This window comes from Melanotaenia boesemani, chromosome 14 (assembly GCF_017639745.1).
Source record: "Melanotaenia boesemani isolate fMelBoe1 chromosome 14, fMelBoe1.pri, whole genome shotgun sequence".
NCBI lineage: Eukaryota > Metazoa > Chordata > Actinopteri > Atheriniformes > Melanotaeniidae > Melanotaenia > Melanotaenia boesemani.
This window is the reverse complement of record NC_055695.1, coordinates 21,421,234-21,443,092: the sequence shown is the minus strand read 5'-3', so window position 1 is coordinate 21,443,092 and position 21,859 is coordinate 21,421,234. Positions and strand designations below refer to the sequence as shown.

Below are 21,859 nucleotides of genomic sequence, written 5' to 3'. Positions count from 1 at the left end.
ATCCTCCAGGTATGCTGTATCTGATTCTGCATGCAATAGAAAACAAAAACACTGTTCCTGTGGTGACAATAGGCCAACATTGCAGGGAAGCTGGCTGACTCAAGTGCCCGACAGCAGTGTCTGTGGCAACCACATGCATGGCTGAAGAGTGATACTGCGTGTCCATACTGCAATGAGCAGAAAGAGGGAAAAGAGAAAGGAGGGTGAGGGGGATCTTGGTTTCATGGTTGGCTGAGGGAGCTAGCATTACATGAGAGTGAATCGGAGTGATGACATTGTTTCGAAGTACCAGCTGAGTGCACCTATACATTCACCTCTGCAGAGGTTGGGCTATTCACCTGTCTGAGCCACAAAGGGGCAACCAAGTGGATACCAGATGGATAAAACTCTGCCCAGGTCAGAGTGGACTGACATTTTGAAATGAATTATCAGTGCCAAGATTGTTTTAGAGGAAACTGGGGATTGATTCTGGATCAGCAGGCCCTGGCTTTTTACTGTTTGAAGAACTGTGATATGTGAAGAAAGACAAGCATAGTGAGCATGAGTTAAGGAGCAAGGTACCCCTCTCATCTGATGACTGAATATTCAAGTATGCAACCTGCTTCACAGCTTGCTGAGAGGAGCATTTACTTTTGGTAAGGTGCAAAGTCATGCTTTTGATTATTATTTTTTTTCCATGACTTTCTTTTTTTTTTTTTTTTTTATCTTGTGACACATTTTATTAATATGTCTGTAGTACTGCTACTATTGTAGAATTCCTGAAGAGCACATTACATCTTCAAAAAGTCAGATGGAGAAAAAATATCCAGCAATTGCAGGAAAGGAAAAAGGTGAGTATGTCAACTAAATATTCAATCTCACCAAAGCTGCTTTAATCAGTTACTAAATCTGCATTCTTAAAGCTTTAGAGACACAAACATCTTGCAGTTTGACTTTTTTGGGGGTGATTAATTTGTCACAACAGACTTGAGCAGAGGAGAGGTTTCCAGTGTGCAGACCTGCTGGGACTTGCTCCAGTCTGTAAAAACGGCAGCTACTTGCTCTCCTTGTGCACATTCCACTGAATATTTGTATGCTGATGTAATGATTTTTTTTCCTTGGTTGTGGGTTTGTTTGTTTATAAATTGTGTGCTGTCACTATTCAGTCATTGTAGTATATTAAAACATAATTAAATACTTTCATTAGAATACAACTCCAGGTTGATTGGCAATTACAAGCCATCAAAAAATTTTGTATGGGAGTCATATGCAAATTGATTTTGATGTTTATCAAATGCATATAAAGGTTAATTAAGAAGAAAATTGTATATTGCAGATCTATTACTGGATATTATTTGTAGTACATAACAGATTTTTTTAAATGTTTCCCTATCTTTGAATTTTTAACATTTATGCTTTATAAATGGGTATGAGGTGTGAAAGAGCACATCAATCACACAATTCCACCTGTCTCCAGGGCCAGGACCTGGACGCTATAGACTTCCTCCCACCATCGGATTTGTTGGCCATGACTTCACTAAGCCAACCAGCCCTGCCTACTCTTTCCACGGCAGAATGAGTAATAACAGTGAGCCCCTCTTTCTTTCTCTTTTCACTGAGGATATTTTAATTACTGATAATATGCTGTTTAAATGTCTTGGTCAGAATTTTTATATGAAAATAATAAATCAGGTCATTATAAAACATTAAAAATGAAACCAGCAAATTACCTTTTTTATTATGCTAAAATGTATACAATGGCTCATTATGAGAATGTATTAGATGTTAAGTTTAATCCGTGGTGTAATGCTACCCATAAACCACTGAGGGGAGACAACGCTTCATTGCTGTGATTCTTTCTTTTTTTTGGGGGGGGGGGGGGGGGGGGGGGGGGGGGGGGGGGGGGGGGGGGGGGTCAAATTAGTATTGGTATGAATCTTTTCCAAGTATGACCGATGCAAACTGACAGAGAAGACACCACACCAAACTGATCATGACTGTTCATTTTTATTTCAGTGTATTGTGTCGATTCCAGCCCAGGTCCTCAATATCACCTTGATGCAAAGATCACTCGCTTTGGCAAAGATGGCATGCCTGCATACTCAATGTTGGGTAGAGTAAAACCACAGCGTAAGTTTTTGTTTTTTTTAAAGTAAAAATTCCTTTTGAGTTAAAGTTTATTTTAAATTCATATACTGCTTAATCTTTATAACCTAATTCATAACTCAAGTTCAAGTTTAAGATTGTACAATTGTACAATATGCATTTGCCTCTGATATTTCTAGAGCTCCAGAGTCGGCTCATCCCCAATAACTACACTCCATAATATGGTGTTGCTGTATTACTTTTCTGTTCAATAGAAGAGCTATTCTACACTCCTGGACCTGGTGCCTACAGCCCCGAGAGAGCGCCACCATGCAACCTGCAGCGCAGACCTCCATCCTATACAATGGGAGCTCGCACACACTACCGCAGCGTAGACCCAGTTCCTGCTCCTAACAAATACTGTCTGCCTTCACTTCTGGGCCCTCAAGTCGCCAACAAGCCAGCCAGTGCAAGTTACACCATGTCAGGTAGTTTAAGTGTAGGGGGACCGTCCCTGGATTTAGCCAAAACACCTGGGCCCTGCAGCTACAACAGTACAGACCCAAATATTTACCTGCCCCGAAAGCCTGCGTTTTCCATGTTGGGACGCCATAGTTTACCCAGGGATGGCACCAAGAAACCAGGTCCAGGGACTTATAACCCAGAGAAAGTCACAGCTCACAAGGCCCGGGCACCATCCTACTCCATGGGCATCAGACACTCAGAATTTACCACCCCACTAATTGTCACTGTTTCTGACTGAACATCAGTCACTCAAAAAAAAAAAAAAAAAAAAAAAAGAAATTACAGATCTGTAATGCAAATGTAACGTAATGTAATGTAGCATGAAAACAAGGAACAAACATGTATAATGAATTTTGTTCTCAGAGTAACAAAAAACTTGACAGTCAACTCAGAAGCAACATCTAAAATATCTAGTAATATATGTACAAAACACAAAAACAGGTTTAAATATTTGAGGAAAAATGTGTTTACACAAAAATAAAGCCCTATAAGAAATCAACCCACACTGACAAAATAACATGGAAAGATTTTTCAAAAGATGTGTTGAAAGTCTACAACTGACAGGCAAACTTTCCCCTTCATATTGTGTAGAAAGTTTAGAATTCACAGTAAGAAAAAATGGTTTGTTTCTTTGTACCTCTAAAAAAATGAGGGACTTTGCAAGAACAAATCACAACACTACAGGTTTTTAACACAATACATTAGAACATATGTAGACATATAGAGATGTATGATCTGTTGCCAGTACAAATGATCAAATACAATACATATTTCACAGTTGGCTTCCATTCATTCCTTTCGGAGAGGCCTTCTGAAAAGCAGTATGTGTGGCTCTGGAGAGGAAAAGCATCAAAGAGGTATCTGTCAACATCACATAGGAAAGTCATACAACCTCACACTGCTGTGGTCATCAAGTCTAATGATGCACACAGGAATATATTAAATAATAAATATCAATAAATTTTATTTCTATCCTAATAAGAGGCTCAAAGCTAGTAATATCAGTTAGTATTTAAAACAATGTAAACCAAAGTACACAGTCCTCATATGACACTAAGTAAAAGCTATGAGAATTCACAAAAGAATAATTTTTATTCTAATGTTTTACTCTATGTCCTGCTTAGTCTATAATATGAATACCCCTGCTCTGGGCTCAGTTTCCTTCAAGTGCACTAAGGACTCTTCAAACTTTTTTTGTTTGAACTTTGACTTTGTGTGTGAGAAATCAAATGATACTAAATGACAACGCCGAGACCAGCCACAGCCTTCTATCCACTACTATACCACCACTTTGGAGAAATTCTTTCCTCAGGGTGTGAAATTGATCTTCTACATCTCACCACGAAAAAAAAAAAATGTTTTACTTCTATACCAATAGTTTTAACTTGTAAGATTTTAGGTATGTTATTTTTCTTTTTACCAGTATGAAGGTAATGTATTTTTTCTTTACACAACCTGTTTGCATAATGATAACTCAAGTCTCAAATATCCATTTGATCACAAATAATCAAAACAATGAGGCTATCTACAATTTTACTGACATCAAAAAACAGTGTAAGCCTTTCCCCCCTAAATCCATGTTTACTAACCTGGTTTGTGGACCATGTAGTGAACCCAGCCTTTGCTCTGTTGCACCCCAAGTCCTCTCCACTCCTCCTCTGTCATCAGATGGGTGGAGGGCACCAGTTTAGACAGCTCCGTCGGCAGCACAACATGCCTGTCGTAAAGTAAATACACAATTATTTTAAGAATGACCACACCATTCAAATGACATTTTAATATCACTTTTAGTGTTAGAGACGCAGTTAGCATGACAAGATGTTTAGGTGGGGGTTGTTTTGAGTATTATTACGAGCACAACTTTATTATTGATGCATTTTATTATACCAAAGCCACAATTAACGCTAACAACGTCAGCATAAATCTGACAGCATACATTAAGGTTATACTGAGCCACAGAGCTAAAAGTAGGGAAAAATCTTGATCCAAGTTTGATATGAGCTGATTTGACAAGAATAATAATAAGGTACCTCTTGAAACGTTTGAAATTACAACAGCCTACCTGTACTCGAAGTCATCATCGTTGTATGTTTCCGAATAAAATATTCTTCTCTTTGACATCTCGCCCCACTTAATATTCAGCAAATTGCTTTTTGATACTGGACTTTTCTATTTACTCTTTGGTTAGCAGGGAGTGAACCAGAGCAACAAGCTGTTGTTATTTGCCGCTGTTTTTTTTAAGGTTCTAATACCCCAACGGTTACCCGCTTTCCGCTGATTGGTCAACTCAGCACCACGCGGATACAACGAGATCGTCTGAGCGTAAGAAGATGAGGCCCTCGTGTTTGAATATAGCTATTACGAAGTACGGGTTCGCTTCGCGTTTTTGTTTCTGATTAAAAAATGCGCTATTACCTTAAGTTTTATCACGAACTAAAAAATAGTTAATAAATGTTTGAATTGATGATATACGCATTTTCATTATTTGTCCTCTCCATTGTCAGTTTAGGGTGAAAATAGGGTCAGAAAAATAGAGACTAAGTAAGGGTTCTTTTTATTATATTCTATCTCTGTAAGTATAAGCTACATACAGCTGGTCGATTCAGTCTCTATTGCTATATTACTTTCTGTGTGCTGTATGTTTGCACATACCCTTGTATTCAAACTAATCGTTAGCCCAACAGCATTATTGCTATTGTTATTCTTATTTTAAGGTTTATCGGCAATTATGCACAGTGACTCAGCAGTATTAGGAGAGCAAAATTAATATCACAATTTAGACAAAATATGACATAGGCAGTTATGCTATGAGGCTAACAATATGGAAAAACTGCATCATGTTTGAATTAAATGACCTAAGCATGCTTTTTTGGGTGATGTGAGTTGCATCCTTTTTTCCCCCATAACATTATATCAGTTACTACACTAGGTGAAGAAAGCCAAATGCTCCTGAACTTGTATTTATTTATGTAATTCTTACATAATTCTTCCTAATTCAAACAGCACTGAGCATATTTACATGGAAGCAATCAAACTGTTTTATGTAAAAAAGTATTTCTACAAGCATGAATGTAACAATTTATGATAATATAATAAACATTTTTATTTAAAAAATGATCAAATTTGACAGTTGTTCTTCAGTGGGCAAAGTGAATTATGTTTTAACATTGTCTTTTCTTTGCTGCTGGTTTATAGTTTTGTTCTTTCTTCGTGTGATTACTAGAAGTAATTTGGTTTCTGTGGACACTTAAATACACATCCCATTGTAATAATTGCATTGTCTTTGTCAAACTTTGTTAAACAGTTCAATTCAAATTCATTTAACTTTTTTTTATAGTGTAACTGCACTCATTTGTCACGAAAAACAGGGACAGAACATTCTGAGAGATCAGCTGTCAACAGGCATCGATTATGTCTGGTTTATCAGTAACCTTTTATACTCCATAGCAAACAAGTTTGTGGCTGTTTAGAGGAAGGTTGAGTGGTTTTGCAGAATTTATTATGATAACTGTGTGTGCATAGTTTTTGTGTTTGGATACATCATATGGCTTGTTTTCTGGGATCTCAACCAATTAAATGAGTTGGTGTCTTATTCAAGAACAGCCACAGTTTTTTTTTTTTTTTTTTTTTGTCTTTTTGTTTTTTGCTATAGCTTAAGCAAACACATTGCATCACTTTTTTCCTGGTCGAAGTAATGGGAAGTTCATCGGGCTGGATTCTTGTTTCACCTGCCTTGTGGGTAAGTTTCTTCTAAATAACGTTTCACTTGTTGGGATACCTTTTGAAATTCATTAGGTTTTGAACTTGTAATCAGTTTTGTTTAAAGTGTGTTTGGATATGGTTTGTTTACGGAAATCTTCTGGAATCTATCTTCTTTGATCAGAAAATAATAGTCCCTCAAATTTGCCCATAGTATTGCAAATCCATCACATCGTTGTCAGCAGATCAAAATGCCCTTGTCAGATATTAGTATTGAGGGCCTCATGTTTAAAATGTGGTGATAAATTTATCATAAAAAGATACTAACCACAGACAGTGGAAAATTATATAGAATGTTAAAAATATGACTTTTTGATTAGTTTCATTCAGCTATTCTTATATTGAGTCAGTATAGTATTATAGTAGTATAGTAGAAGGCTCAAATAATTATGGTGAACCAAAAAATAAATTAGGTCAATTTCCTTGTGTGAATTGATTGAAATAACACACTTTGCATTACAGGATTTTTTGTGAATTTATGTGTCACTTTCTTATTTTTCTCTCTTTTTGTCTGCACTATTTGAAAAAAAAAAGTTTTAGAAAAGTTGTGCAGTGTAAATTTCAGCTTAAAGACTTTTGTGCTTCTGGTGGAGAATCCTGACTCCATGTTGCTTTTACCAGATGGAACAATGCAATTAAGTAAAAAATAGAAATGAGAGTGCACAGGGGAAAAGCACAAGAGAGGGTGAAAGCAAGAAGCTAAAAGGATCACGCTGAGATGGCTGATTGCTCTCTTGGGAGGTGGATGGGAGGGTCTGTGGGAAGAGAATTCAGGCAGATGGGATAGGGTAGATGCTGTCAGACATGCAGTCCCTTCCAAGCGTGGCTGCATTGTTTCCTTTGTTATGTTTTTGTATGTTACCAGGACTAATGGGATTACACGCGCATTGCCTTTTACAGAATTCACTTTAACTAATTGAACAAGTCTCATTCTGAAAGTTGCTCTCCTGCACAATCAAATTTTGAGTTAATGTTTCTTTTAATGCAGCTGCAGGTTACTGCTGTACTGGATCACGGTAATTTTTTAACACACACACTTTTTTTGTGCATTCTATATATATATATATATAGATACTGGGCAACAATCTCTATTTCCCATTTTTATCTAAAGTGCAGGAAGACAATATTGTGTAATTCCAATCACAATATTTGCCTTCTCAATAGCAATGCAACCTTATCAAAAGTCTTATTATTATTTCTTTCTTTTAGCTCACATATCAGCAGCAATGTTCATCCTGGGTAGATAAATAGCACATAGACTACGCTGACATAGATTGCTAAATTACTGAGTGGCCCTTATGTAGAAGCACAGGTGATCTGCAGAATGTGAGTGTGTGTCTGTGTGTATCTGGGTGGATGGTGGTTAAGGCAGATGTGCTGTAGCGAATACAGTCTGAGAGCAGCTGGGCAGGGCAGGGCTAACAGGCCAATGACATCATCCACAGAGAGGGAGAGACAGACTGGGAGCACACGAGCGATCTTGCCTCAGGCAGTAAAAGGAAGGAAGCAGGCCGGTTCAGATGGAGAGGAGAGCAGCATGAGAGTGGGACATTGCTGGAGTGGGCGAGGACCAGACAGCTTTGAGCTGACTTTGAAAAGGATATAGGACTTTGCCTAGAAGATTTGCACATTTGTTTTCTCCTCCTTTTCCATTACACCCTCCTCCCCCCCTCCCCCCTCTCCCCCCCTATCCCTTCCCCCTCTCCCCTTTCCCTTCCATCCTCTGGCAGCTATCCCCCCCTCTCATCTCCTGCTTTAGGCGACTCCTCCGGGCATGCTCCTTAAGCCAAAGTATGGCCGCTTTCGCAATGAGTCTGTGACCTCCTCCGACGACCTGATGCAGAGCTTAACCATGAGCGGCAAAGTTGTGGCAACACCAGTGGCCCCTTCCTCCAACACAAGCCTCCCTCTCCCTCCTTTGCCTCCTATGGATCCCAGCGCCAGGTCCTCCTCCTCTGCGGGGGCTACAGCCCTGGCAGACTCCCCCTGCCTCGATGGGGAGCAGGATGCAACAACAACCTTCTGTATGCTCATCCCTAAGATGCCCCAGTGGAAATTCTCAAACTCGCTGCTCAGCCGGAGCCCATCCAACTCCAGCTCCAGCTCCAGCTCTAGCAAGGACTCGGGCAAGGCTGCAGCAACTTCTTCCCAGACCTCTGTCTCCTCATCTTCTGCATCACTCAGGACCAGTGGTGCCATGCAAGGCAGCGGTCCCGTGGCCAGCCTTGCGGCTGTGTTTAACTCCTGTGACCCTGTTTGTGTCACCCCCTGTTCCCTTCAAGCCATACGAGGGCAGAGAGCAGTAGCTTCAAGTTCTGCCAGTCCAGGGGTGCATGGATTTGGGGCCACAGAAGCCATGGTGAGCCCTGGTGGTTCTAGCAACTCCAGATCAGGAATGAACCGCAGGACGAGGGTGGAAGGCATGTGGCTGGGAGGCGAGGATTTCAGCCAAAAGGGCAGCTTTATCCACAAACCCTCTCAAGGCTGGTTGCACCCTGACAAGAAGATTGCAGGACAAGGGGCCTCTTATATTGTCAGGGTAAGTTGGTGGGCATGTTTTGCAAATGCACCCTTACTGAAAGAAAGTGAATATCAACTTAATTAAAGTTTGGTTTGGTTAACAGTTGCCTTCACACAGGAGCCAGTTAAAGGTGTCTCTGTCGGGGTGGGAAACAAAAGAACACCTGACTAGCATGCAGTTTGTTATGCTGCTCATGTGGCGAGGACGAGGGAATACATAATTTAATCCATATAGATGGCCTGGTGTGGCTGGCTTAGAGACTGCGTCAGGACTGCACACAGGCGTCAGGGTGGAAAAGATAAACCATGAAGTTATGTGTACTGACTGCAGAGAGCATTGTAGTTCAGCTCCACAGTTTACCATTGGTAGCATTCATCACACTGTACTTAAAACAATAACCAACTGTATTTATAGAGCATGTTACCCATGTCTGATTCTGAGCTCCGACTGTGGGAGTGGTGCTCTTTGTGTGGTTTTGAGATTGTTTACTTTAATGAGTGCAGGGAGTTATAATGATTTCAGCCATAAATTTTATTTACCATCTCAGTATAATGAATACCAGTATTCCCCACTGTTACCATAAGTGTGTGCTTTTAGAGTGCTTTATTGAAGCTTTGAAGTATTCCACAAGCTTCTTGTGTTTTTAATTTAAAACAATCCAATAGATAAATTTGTGGGCAAAAAACATATCTTTATCAGTGTGTACGACTGATTTGTGCCTACACTGGGTTACCATCCAAAACAGACTGCTCGACGTCAGTGTCAATCTCCCCTTGGTGATCCCCCTTGACTGTTCACCTCCGCCCTTCTGCTCTCTCCACTTCCCTCTCAAACTAATGACATGGCCCTTGATTAGGCGGGTCTGGGGTCCAAGCATGCTTGCTAATGTCATTATACAGGCACCATTCATTCCTATATTCAATTACATTTAATTACAGTCATTTACATCATGTGATGTGAAAGAGGAGGTTGGGTGAGTGTGAGAGAGCTCCAAATGTTTAGTACATATAAAGTCTCATCATCACCCCATGCCTTCCAAGATTCATAACAAGTTTTTCTCTTATCTGATTGATATCTTAGTTAAGGATTAGATCAGTCCAGTTGTTGCCATCTGAAAGTGTGCCACAGTCATTTCAAATGACCTGTGAGAGTATATGTTTGAAATGTGCAGTATTTCATGGCTTCTAAAGCAGTGCTGTATGTGCAATTGACTGGTAAATCTATGCAGGGAGGAGCACTTATTGCATGTATTAGTGTCATAGGGACAGCAAATTTCTGCTGCACTGTGCCATTTTAAAGCACCATGAGTGTCTCTCTCTCTTTCTCTCTTGCTCTCTCTCTCCCTGTTTATTTCCACTCAGTCACGTACACAAGTACTCATTCATACAAATCCATCCTTCATCTCAGAGAAACAGATGATATCCTTAGTTCTGGTTTTACATTTTCTGTATGTCCAAACACACCCATGTCAGGCGCAGTGTCTTCCCTGAATCTCCCGTCTCTGAGAGCCAAAGCACTGCAGCAGCTATTAAACGAACAGTGCATCTGCCAAAGCAGCTGTCTTAAATATAGCTATATTAAGGCCAGGCTGCTCTTATTTTATACTGCTTCCATAAACAGTTTTTGTTTCTAAAAAAAAAAAAAAAAAAAAAAAAAAAAAAAAGACTTCATGTATTTTGCAATGCAAATGTATTTTTTATCATTGATACAAGATTTTTTCCAAGGTTTAATTGTGTTGTGGTGTGTTTTCCAATCTGCTACTAACAGTGTTTAAAAGAACAAAATCAGAGGAATTGTTGACCAGAATGAGGAAAATTTCCTCCGGCATCACTACTTACCACATAAATTGTAAACAAGGCAGGGAAGAATCTGCTTGTCCCTTTCATCTGGTCACCAAACATTACACAACATACAAGGTGGTTTTTGTCCTGCCACTGTCTTCATGGTGAAATTACCGCACATAAGGTAATGAATTGTGTTTTTTTTTTTAAAACTAGCCAAACAAAGAAATGACATTGATTTATCTCAAGGAAGGGAACTTCATCAAAACAGAGTTTGAGAGGTTATTAAATTTCTGAAGAGCCTTTCTCAGAACAGATACTCTCTTGTTTAAGGAATAATGAAGTAGAGCTTTGGCCAAAAGGACAATGATGCATATACACTGGTAGAGGAGGGGATGTGTTGCCTCAGCAGATGTGTGAGTGACAATGGCAACATTGGCAAAGAGTGGAAAGAGAGAAAAAAAAGAGTGATGATTTCCCTGATGGAAGACTTCCCTTAAGCCCAAATGTTATTAGAAAGATCATTAAGCTCTTAGGCTACTCTCTGTTTTACAAAGATGTTTTCAAACTTGTCAGCACTGTGACCCAATCACATTTTAGATAAAAACACCAAATCAAAACATAAAAAAGCCCCTGGCAAAATCTATGATACAGATGAAGATATGGGACGTCGAACATGATTTTGTAACACATCACATTATTATACTTTGATGCATTGTGTTAATTTGGTGGATTATTTAGCAGGGACAAAGTTAGATGGATGTACTAACACAGGAGGTTATTTACAATAGTTGTCTCTGAATTTTACTGATCAATAATAACAGTTAAGAGTTTAATTCACTGTGACATTGTTTCTTCACAAAACAAACAGAACATTCTCAGTTGAAGGGATTGTACAAACAAACACACTCACACCCTTTGCATCCCCAAGAGAGCTAAGAAGCTGCAGTTTGTCCGTGATCTGGAGCTCTCAGTGCTGCTAATCTAGTCAAGGTGCCATTAGCACCCTGACCTGACAGCCATTAGTAAGCTACTGAGTGAGAAGCACACTTTAATGGTCTGTATGAGATTTGATTTAGATTATTGTCTGACATAGTGACGTGTGCAGATAGAATTGTAAATATTCTACACTTAAAAGTCTTTGGGGTTGAAGCTTTATCAGAACACAACTTTTTAATTCAAACTAGTAATGCACAAACATATCAGTCCAGCATTGGTTGATATTCAGCTTGTTGACTGTAATGGGACAAACAGCAAATGACATCGGCCAATATTTACCCTGGATGTTTTGCACTGACTTTGTTTATTTCTGTTTATTTATAGTTTTGTTGGGCCATGGTTGTACTGAAAGCTAACTGAGTTGGTAATGGTTTAACACGCTAAAAAGTCTTGGATTTGTAAGAATGAATTTGTGCTCATTCAAAGATAGTGTGATGAAGAGGTGCGATACTTAAAAACTGTTTTTATTTTTCATAAAGCATATTTAACTGTTTCCTCTGCATTATATGAAAAATAATTTACTAAAACAACTGGTATCAGCCAAATTAATATAGTTGAAGTCAGTATTGTCCTAGAAATTCACAGTGGTTGCAGCTTTAAATTAAACACCTGCTGATGATTTAATTTAATTTAATTTTTATTTTTTAGAAGATCACATCTTTTTTGTGAGTGTAAAACTCAATATTGCAGCACTTCAGGGGCATTCATCTTGACAAAAATCAGTCTACAGAGATTTTGCTGTAAATAATTCTTTTCTTTTTTTTTTACTGCAGTACATGGGTTGCATTGAGGTGCTGAAGTCAATGCGTTCCCTAGACTTCAACACACGGACTCAGGTGACAAGGTAAGCTGTTAAATCATCTTTACTGTGAGTGGTAAATCAGGAGAATTAAATCCAAGATATATTGTGATAATAGAGATGTCAGTTTCTACAGTATCAGATTGCAAGCAACACCATAGGAGCAGAAGCAGAAGTGGTTATTTTGTATAGTATGTTGATTTGGCATTGTAATAAGCAAATAAACAATTTTTTTATATAACTTTCTAATTACACTATAAATGGAGGTACACCTGTAGATCTGTTTTTTAACCTTGCAATCCCTTTATTTCTGAGGCCAAAGATACAGAATCTGTGGTAGTTTACACCACCAAAATTTTGCAGTTGCAGTGAAAATGTCCACCAACAGCAGTTCCTCTGAAGTTTCAATAAAAACTAAAGTCACAACTCTTAGCATTAGGGCTGCCCAATTTAGTTTTTGCCCCATTTAGGAGACAAACACAGCTTCTGTATTTGTCTTTACTAGTAACACAGGTCAGACAGTGCATGGGTTTATATATGAAACAGTGCTCAGGCTCCTTGCCTTTCTCTTTCCTTGTGCTTTTAAGGCCTACATGCAATGTTGTTGTTATCAAGCATATTTTATGCAATCATCAACCTCAGAGGAGAAACACTCTCCCCAGCTCCCCACTCTGTCTCCCCTCCCTTCCTTCTCTCACTCTGCTATCTCTCCTCCACAATCGATCGGCAGAAATCTGAGCCCATCATGCATCCAGGCTTAAGTACAGGGGGAGGAAGGTGGGGGTGAGCAGAGATGGAGTGATAGAGATAGGAGATCTATTATTGATGATGTTCGCTAATGACTGTGAAAAGCTGCAGTGGTCTCCATGAACGTGCCCTGCTGGGTTGTCTTTAACTGTAACTTCTTGAGAGGGAGCTAGGGGGAGGAGGAGCCAACAAAAGAGCAAAACAAAGCAGGGGGGGGGGGGCAAAGACATCACTTCAAATTGACTTTTGTTCACCTGTAGCTCATTGGGCCCATTGTCCAAATTTTCACTGGTATTAGAGCCTTTGTTCCTGAATTGCTTCTTTGTTATATGTCATATGTTTACTGCTTATGAATTATTGTTGCTTGTGATTAAAAAACAACAATTAAAGTTTATAGTTACAGCCTAGAACTGGCCTCAGCTTGCACACCACATAATTACATCCTGGAAGGCCACAACAAAACATTAAGCAGTTGAGAGAATTTCAAAAATGTATTTCAGCCCCTGAATTTGAAGAAGGCGCTGTCTCCCAACAGTACTGTCTGTGTCATGCTGTTTAACAGCAACACAGCTGATAATGAGGCCCAGCATTTTATTGCAGGGTAGACTGCAGACAAAAACAACAACAGCCCATCTCTCTTCTCCTCCCTCCTCCTCCTCCTCCTCTCCCTCCTCCTACCTCTGCTCTCTCGTCAGCATGAGTCATTCGAACATTGTGGTGTTTTTCAAAAATCCCTGAGAAGTTCTGTCCTCGAGATGGGGCCTGGGACGTTGCTTTTTAAATATTTACAAGCCACTTGATAGGGGCAGCTTGGCTCTTGATTGCTGTCCTCGTTGTCCCCTGGCAGAGAGATCACGAGCTACAGCCTTGAAGCCAAATCATGCCTCCCTCCCTCCATTAGACACACACAGGGGGACACAAACTCTAAATTGCCATTAGTCAATTCCCCAGGACTATTAGCACAAATCTGGTGAGAGAAATTCACAACTGAAAACAAATGCAAGCATTAATGACTTAAAAAATATTCATTTTGTTTCACAGCAAAGCTCGATTCGTATGTTGTAACGTAGCAGATGAAAGCAATTTCTTGACCTTTGAACTGTGGTGGGTCTTTGACCTGTGGCTTTAGCTGGGGTGAGAGAACACAAAGCATTTGTTTATCCATGAGATTTAACCTCTGGTTTTTTCATTAATGTAAAACAGGCCTTTTTTGTAACCCTGGACTATTCTGAACCTGCATGTGCAACATTTTTAGTTCAGTTTTACCCATATTGTTGTCTTCATTTTCCTAATCAGGGAAGCCATCAACAGGCTTTGTGAAGCTGTGCCAGGAGGGAAGGGGGCTTGGAGGAAAAAGGTTAATAGTAAATTTATAATTTTACCTTGTATTTTTTTTGTTATGCATGTGGGAATGGTATTTTAAATAAAACACAGTGGTTTTTGCTCTGCAGCAAGACTAGAATAGACAAAAGAAAATCAATATCATAAGACAAAACAAGCCCATCTGTTGCTCTATGCAGGTGTTATCAGGAGATAAATATAACATGACATTGACATTTTTTAAATCTGTTTTTACTTACAATGATGTAATTGTAATTTGCACTGTCTTGTTTGTTTTTTCTTGCAGGCCCTTAACAAAGCTCTGCAGTCTATCATGGGCAAGAGTAACCTGCGATTTGCTGGGATGAGCATCGCAGTCAATATTTCCGTGGATGGCCTTGGTCTACTCATCCCAACCACACGACAGGTTAGATGATGCTTAATTACCAAGCTGCTCAAGGATTAAAATGAACTTAATAGTTTTATAAAATGGTTTTGTCAGGTCTAAATGCTACTGTGACTGCAATTAAATAAGGAAAAGAACTGTAAATTGTCTTTGATTCTTGTATATGATATACAACACTTAGTCTTTACTTTCTTGATTTCTAATACAATCTATTTACATGAATAGAAATGTCTTCTGTGCCATTATCTGTCTCAGGTGATAGCACATCATCCCATGCAGTCCATTTCATTTGCCTCTGGTGGAGACACAGTAAGTGCAGCAAATGCTGCTTGGAACAAACATTTAATAACTAAATCCAACTCAGTTGTGCTTTATTTGTTTCCAATCTTATGATCCAAAAATCAATTATTTTAGTAATAGATGTCTAACTTAAGTCTGATTTAATTAAATTGTCCATCCTGTACATTGAAGGACACACCTGATTATGTTGCATACGTGGCCAAAGACCCAGTGAATCAGAGAGGTATGTCCTGGAAAGCATCTCTTTCTGCCTCGCTGCACATTTCTGTCTCTTTCTTAAATAAGGAGTAGAATAAAAGAGGTGCTTTGAAGCTTACTCTCACATGTTGCTCATTGTGAGAGAGTTTTTTTCTTTTGTAATGCAGTTCTTTTTTTGCTTTCTTCAGCATGTCATATACTGGAGTGCTCGGATGGTTTAGCCCAAAGTGTCATCAGCACCATCGGTCAGGCTTTTGAACTCCAGTTTAAACAGTATCTACACAGCCCTCCTAAAACCATGGCATCCATGGAAAGGTAAAAGGAAGTCCTGTTAAAACAATGACTTGCTTGAATTGATGAAAAACCTTTTAAACTGTTTTTATTTACTCAAAATTGGTGACATCTCTGAATCTGTAGGGTAATGGCAGGCAGATGGCCAATACATTACATTGTAATTCACAACTCAAATACAGTAAATACACCACATGGGCCAGTCATCCTGCAGAAAAATGATTGTGCACAATTCTCGTATTTCATTTTTATGTATTCCAAAGAGATGTGATAGTTTATTATTGTCCATAAGTCCATCTTATGTTATAAATGCACAGATCTTCTTGCACAAACATTAAATGACACCTCTGCAGGCACAGGATAAAAAAGAAGTATCTTATTTTCTGGTTTCAAATGAACATCTTTCCTGCCAGTGGCAGCAACTCTAGGGACGTATATAAATGCCGATCCATATAGATCACATTCAGATGCGGAGATGCCATTTGATTAGAATAAATCTATTTAAGAACTCAGATGTCCTTTACTTAGGCCAATCATCCACGTGATTATTATAATTAAGTTTTTGCTGTATTTACATGTTTTGGTCTGCCAGATATTTTTTAAAATTTATCCTCTTCTTAACATATTTATCTCTCTTTAGGCCTGTCAGGACAGAGGAACCCATGTGGGGCGAGGAAGAGGACTTCTCTGACCATGATTACTACAACAGTATTCCAGGGAAGGAGCCTCCTGTTGGGGGAGTTGTGGACTCAAGACTGAGGCCCAATGGAGCCCTTCTGGGTCACATCCACACCCAACCACACAGCAAGACAGCACCTCAGGTAAGTGTCCGGGCATGGATATGAAAACAATCTTAGGTCATTTTTAAAGTTTGATTTATGGTATGGTAAGCTCAACTTCATTTTATGCAGTGATATATTTCTGCTCCACCACTGCACTGACCATTCTTCCAGCACACCAGTACAGCTTAACCCCTGTAATTGCCAGCACTGCCAAAGAGTGATATGCAACCTCATAATCTAATGTTATCTCAAATGTAATAAAAATGGCATCTGGTTATTATCAAGCAGTTTATAATTAAAGTCTATCACAGAATAGACTCGGAAAACTCTGACATCTTCAACTGGTGACTGATAGAGTTTGCTGCTCCTTCTCCATATGTTTTACAGATAATTAAAGCAAAAGGGTATGAAAATATACTCCATAACGTCTTCCTGATGCACCTGCACTCTAACTGCCAAAGACAGTTTAGTTTCACTTGGTAGAAGAAATCACTGGCCTCCCCTTGCTGCTTGTTTACAATATGGTGACTCACTGTAGTTACAGTTATACAGACACATTTGTATTAAGGATGTGTTTTCCTGGTGTGGCTGTGTGTTTGCAGATGGGCTCACCAGCCAAAAGAGAACATGCTTCTTACCCACCTGGTCAGCTGTGTTATGAGCTTCACTGGGACACTGAAATGACTTGCAGCTCAGGTGAGACACCTTGTGGCAGTCTTTAACAAGTAAAAACATGTCTTAATCAGAGTGTTAAACATAAGTCAAGTGTTTTATTTTTTTTTTGTTTTTTTTGTTGTTTTTTTTCTAATGACAGGAAGCATGGGTGCAGTGTTTTTATTCACCTACTAAACAATCTATCTTAATAGTGGCTAGGTTAGAGAGCTTTCCATGGGCTTCAACTAATGTCTGTTCATGTCCTGTTGTGTTTAAAGTCTGTAAATACCAATAAACTTTGTGACTTTGTGTGTGAGTTTCACCTTCTAACTAGCTCAGACAGAGGCTCAGTGTCCAGATTCTTAACAAGATCACATTAATAGGAGTCTTGGGATCGCTGATCAGAACAGCCTTTAAGATAAAAATTTCCCTCATGCTGCACAGACATCTGTCATCTCACATAGAAGGACAATTTAAGGGATCCTCAAAGTTTTCTGACATCAGTTACATGATTTTGCACACTAAAATGAGTGGCATGCAAAATTTGCTACAGAAGAAACAAATTTAGCTCTTCACCAGCAAAAGTTGGCTTAAGTGAAATATTAGTGCACATTTAAATTAATTTGGTACCACAATATATTTATTTAATTGACAATAGTGAATTAAAACATTTTAGTGCTGAGCACAATAATCCAAAGATAAGACAGTGTAAACAAGCTCAACATATTTTCTAAAATACTGTGATGAAATTTAAAATGTCCTTTTATGGTTTTAACCACTAGAGGGAGCACTAATCCTAAACAAAGGAGTATTGTAGCTAAGTAAACTATCTAATATACAGAATCACACTTATATACACACAGATCTATTGATCAACAAGACAGAAAACTTAGAAATGGATTTTTTTCTTTCTCTGGTATGGCATCAGATGGTTACCTTTGTGCTGATGGGCAGCCATCAGGCAGCAAGGACTATGAGGAGCACCAGTATGTAAACACGCAGAGTCTGGAAAACCTGAATTCACTCACGCAGGGTCCAGATGGAAACAGAGGGGCCAGGGCCCCTGACAGTCCCAAAAAGGACCTTTTTGATATGAGTGAGTTCCCGTGACAGTAAAAATAACATCTTGAAATATGAAAGCTATAGCTGAATATTCACATTCACATCTTTGAACCTTCTTTTTTCCTGCAGGGCCCTTTGAGGATGCTCTGAAGCTCCATGAGGCCTGTGGTGGAGCTGTTTTATCAAGCATATCAGGAGGCTCCGGACTGCAAGCTGAAGGGGGAGGTGTTCGAATCTTGGAAGATCAGTGGCCCAGCCCTCCACGACGCAGAGCCCCTGTTGCCCCTAATGAGGAGCAGCTCCGCAGGGAGACCTGGTACCACAGCCGGATGAGCCGACGAGATGCAGAGAAACTCCTGGTCCGAGACGGAGATTTTCTTGTCCGGGAGAGCACCACCAACCCTGGGCAGTATGTGCTCACAGGCATGCACTGTGGCCTGCCCAAACATCTTCTGTTAGTAGATCCTGAGGGAGTGGTGAGTCTGTCAGCAAGTTAAACACATACACTGCACACTTAAATCTAACTATGCCATTGTTTGTTTGTTGCAGTGTGTGTAAGTATGTTTTTGTTTGTTTTGTTCATGGTTACTTACACATCCTAATGTCTGTTTTCCTCCATAAAGGTTCGGACCAAAGACATGCTATTTGAGAGCATAAGCCACCTTATATCATACCACCTGAAGAATGAGCTACCTATAGTGGCAGCAGAAAGTGAGCTTCACCTCAAACAGGTGGTCAGGAGGAAGCCACGAGTCACCTGACCCTGCGTGGGACGTAAACTGCAGTAAACATTAGAATGTATGTATATAATACAGATAATAATTTGAATGACACAAAATGCAGATATCACAGTAGTAACTACTTTGCCACACCTAAAACAAAGAAGAAGTAGAAGCAGAGAACACACGATTCTTCAGACCTTGTACTTCAAAATCCTGCTGTTAGTTTACAAAGCTCTGAATGGTTTAGGACCAAAATACATTCAGGATCTTCTGGTTCGTTATGAACCAACTAGATCCCTTAGGTCATCAGGGTCAAATTTACTTTTTGTTCCCAGAGTCAGAACTAAACATGGAGAGGCAGCGATCAGCTTTTATAGTCCTCACATGTGGAACAAACTCCCAGAAAACTGCAGGTCTGCTGAAACTCAGCAGTTTTAAATCAGGGTTAAAAACGTTTCTATTTGCTGCCTTTCATCAAAACAACTGTTTTCCACACACTGGAACTTTATTTCTTGCATTTTATCTATTTAATTTTAGATTTTTTCTTTTTGTTTTTATTTAATTACTTTTAATTCTTTTAAAGTTTGTTTTTAATGCACTAGTTGTTGCTTCCTGTGCCCCACTGTAATGCTTTTAAGGTTTTATGTAAAGCACTTTGAATTGTTTTGTACATGAAATGTGCTATATCAAAGAATTCCCCTTGCCTTGCCTTACACAACACAATGAGAAAACAACAGTGTGTTTAGTGAGACGCTCCATGAGGTTCACCTGTAAAGCAGTGTATTAGCTCAAATAGGCCCCATAACAATGCATGAATATTTATTATTTTTTATATTAACAGCTAATTTGGTTATCACTTTGTGGCAAGCAGATGTAGGGAGACTGTTTTGTGCAAAATGTAATACCATTATGCTCTAATTTACCCTAACACTAATGCCATCCTTCTCTCTCTTTCATATTTCAGGGCTGAATTCTTCTAAGCTTGTGAAAACCACTGAAAAACTGAATTTGGTAATCATTTTTCTTGAATGAGTATTCCTATAAAGGACTGCTAATACTTTCTTTGGACATACCTCGTAGTAAAGTGAGGTGTCTGACATCACCTTGTACACTCTCTGCCTGCTGGCTGGCAGGGTAAACTAAAATATTCATCATCAGTCTCCTCCTTAGCATGCAGCAATTAAGCTAACAAACCAACCAGAATCTGCAGTGTGTCCTGTGCCAGAGCTGCATAATCTCCAAGGTCAAACCTTAAACTGACGGCTGTTTGGAGAGGACCCAACCTCAGGAAATTTCAGATGGACAGTGATGCACAGTGAAGAAGAAATGTCCTGCAGAGTCCTGGGCAACCATACAGTTATAGGTCACTCCACCAGTTAATAAACATCACCAGAACAAAAAATTACCATTGTTTTTTTTTTTTTTTTTTTCTTTTTTTTTTTTTGTGGATATGAAAACAAAAAAATGTCAGGTTCCATATTCAGAAGCTCAAAAATGAAGACGTGTTTGTGTCTTTGGAATGTAAAGACTGTTAACAATGTCCATCGGTCTGTTGTGTCTGAGAAGGCACAAAGGATACACAATGAACACAATGTCAGTCCTAGATTTTCAAAAAAGCTGCACATTCTTCAGCCTTTTTTGTTTTTCGATCTTAATACTGAATCCCATTAAAACAGTCATATATGTTCCTCCAGACAGCCCAGAGAACATATTGTACTGACAATGACTCAGTTCAACATATTTGCAAGAAATAACAGTCATTTGTGTTGTTTGGAAAGGGTTTTTGATAAAATGGCGTGCTGCATAAGCCTGTGATTGTTTCTGGTCAGACTCTACTCTGTGGTGATACATCCTGTGTTAAAACAAACCCCTCTGTGTTTAAACCTACTATGTCATACATGTTTTTCCTCAGCCTTCCTACTTCAGTGCCTTAATAACTGACAGGCATTTGTGTCAGAGTGTATAGAATGTGCATTTATGGACTGGTTTTTCTTGCCATGCCAATACAAAAAAAAAGAACAAACTTTAGGATGATTAAGCTCTTATATCTTAGAACAGTAATGTAAGCTGCTCTGGTTTTGGCTTCAGTAATGGTTAATGGTATCAAAGCTGTTTTGATTGTTGTTGACTTATATGTGTCCTTAAAAAATCCCCTAGAAGATTTCCTCTTTTAGAAGTCAGCCACTCGTTGCTCTCCTTTGCAGCGACTGATCTTGAAATGGGGATTTGGATTTTAAATCCTTTCTTTGTCCCGGCTCAGGGAAATTCATCATCTTAATGGTTGTCCCTAATCTCATGTCTATGTCTGCAGATAATATACATGTCTGCACTGCGCCTCTGTTGCCCAAACAAGTGGCCAGCCTTGGCTCTCTTTAGCCATTGTAATACCTTTGTTCCTGGCTTGTCTTCTTTCTTTTTATTTTAATTTTTCAGGCCCACCACTGTTCTCAGTGTCAACATCCCCAATGCACAGAAATAGAGGTAAACCGAAATGCTTTTGGTGAGCTACTTTTTAAAATTTTTTATTTTTATTTGGTATTTCCATTATTTTCTGCTTTCTCTGGAATATCTTGGATCTTTTAATCTAAAAGTAAGTGGAATGGCTTTTTGTCAATAAAATAAATAAGAAAAAAGGATACAACTCAAACAGTGTCTGGTCATTTGTAAAACAATCCATCAGGTTAATTGTCGTAATTTATCATGCTCAATTTTTATTTGCATGCAGACATGTTGCTGCCAAATTAGACCTCGAGTTTACATCAGCCAAAAATAGATGGGTTACACTTCAGAGGATGTGGCTATAGAGACCTATTATATATACATTCAACTATGTCTGTGCATAGAGAGTGTTTTAAAGGGGGGAAAAAAAGACCAGAAACAGCAAAGAAGTATTTTTTCTCTTTTATTATAACAACATTATAGTAAAACA

The 21,859-nt window shown here is 39.0% G+C and overlaps 3 protein-coding genes across 3 annotated transcripts; 2 read left to right on the top strand and 1 right to left on the bottom strand.

The window, feature by feature from the left end:
* Window positions 1-195: 195 nt before the first annotated feature.
* Window positions 196-2,827, top strand: odf3l2b (outer dense fiber of sperm tails 3-like 2b). Its single transcript, XM_042005325.1, has 5 exons — window positions 196-635; window positions 737-830; window positions 1,457-1,567; window positions 1,996-2,109; window positions 2,340-2,827. Exons 2-5 carry the CDS (start codon window positions 791-793, stop codon window positions 2,825-2,827), a joined length of 753 nt encoding a protein of 250 aa, XP_041861259.1. The 5' UTR covers window positions 196-635; window positions 737-790.
* On the bottom strand, window positions 2,131-4,930 carry cks2 (CDC28 protein kinase regulatory subunit 2). The gene is made up of 3 exons (XM_042005326.1): window positions 4,652-4,930; window positions 4,179-4,306; window positions 2,131-3,422 (listed from the first exon to the last, which is right to left on the bottom strand). Exons 1-3 carry the CDS (start codon window positions 4,708-4,710, stop codon window positions 3,379-3,381), a joined length of 231 nt encoding a protein of 76 aa, XP_041861260.1. The 5' UTR covers window positions 4,711-4,930; the 3' UTR covers window positions 2,131-3,378.
* Window positions 4,931-6,241: 1,311 nt separating this feature from the next.
* shc2 (SHC (Src homology 2 domain containing) transforming protein 2) lies at window positions 6,242-21,577 on the top strand. The gene is made up of 14 exons (XM_042005324.1): window positions 6,242-6,328; window positions 8,079-8,887; window positions 12,423-12,493; window positions 14,492-14,552; window positions 14,823-14,942; window positions 15,177-15,230; window positions 15,393-15,444; window positions 15,608-15,734; window positions 16,351-16,531; window positions 17,095-17,188; window positions 18,075-18,242; window positions 18,338-18,684; window positions 18,832-19,006; window positions 19,895-21,577. The coding sequence occupies exons 2-13, from the start codon at window positions 8,123-8,125 to the stop codon at window positions 18,967-18,969; spliced, it is 2,178 nt and encodes a 725-aa protein (XP_041861258.1). The 5' UTR covers window positions 6,242-6,328; window positions 8,079-8,122; the 3' UTR covers window positions 18,970-19,006; window positions 19,895-21,577.
* Window positions 21,578-21,859: the final 282 nt, after the last annotated feature.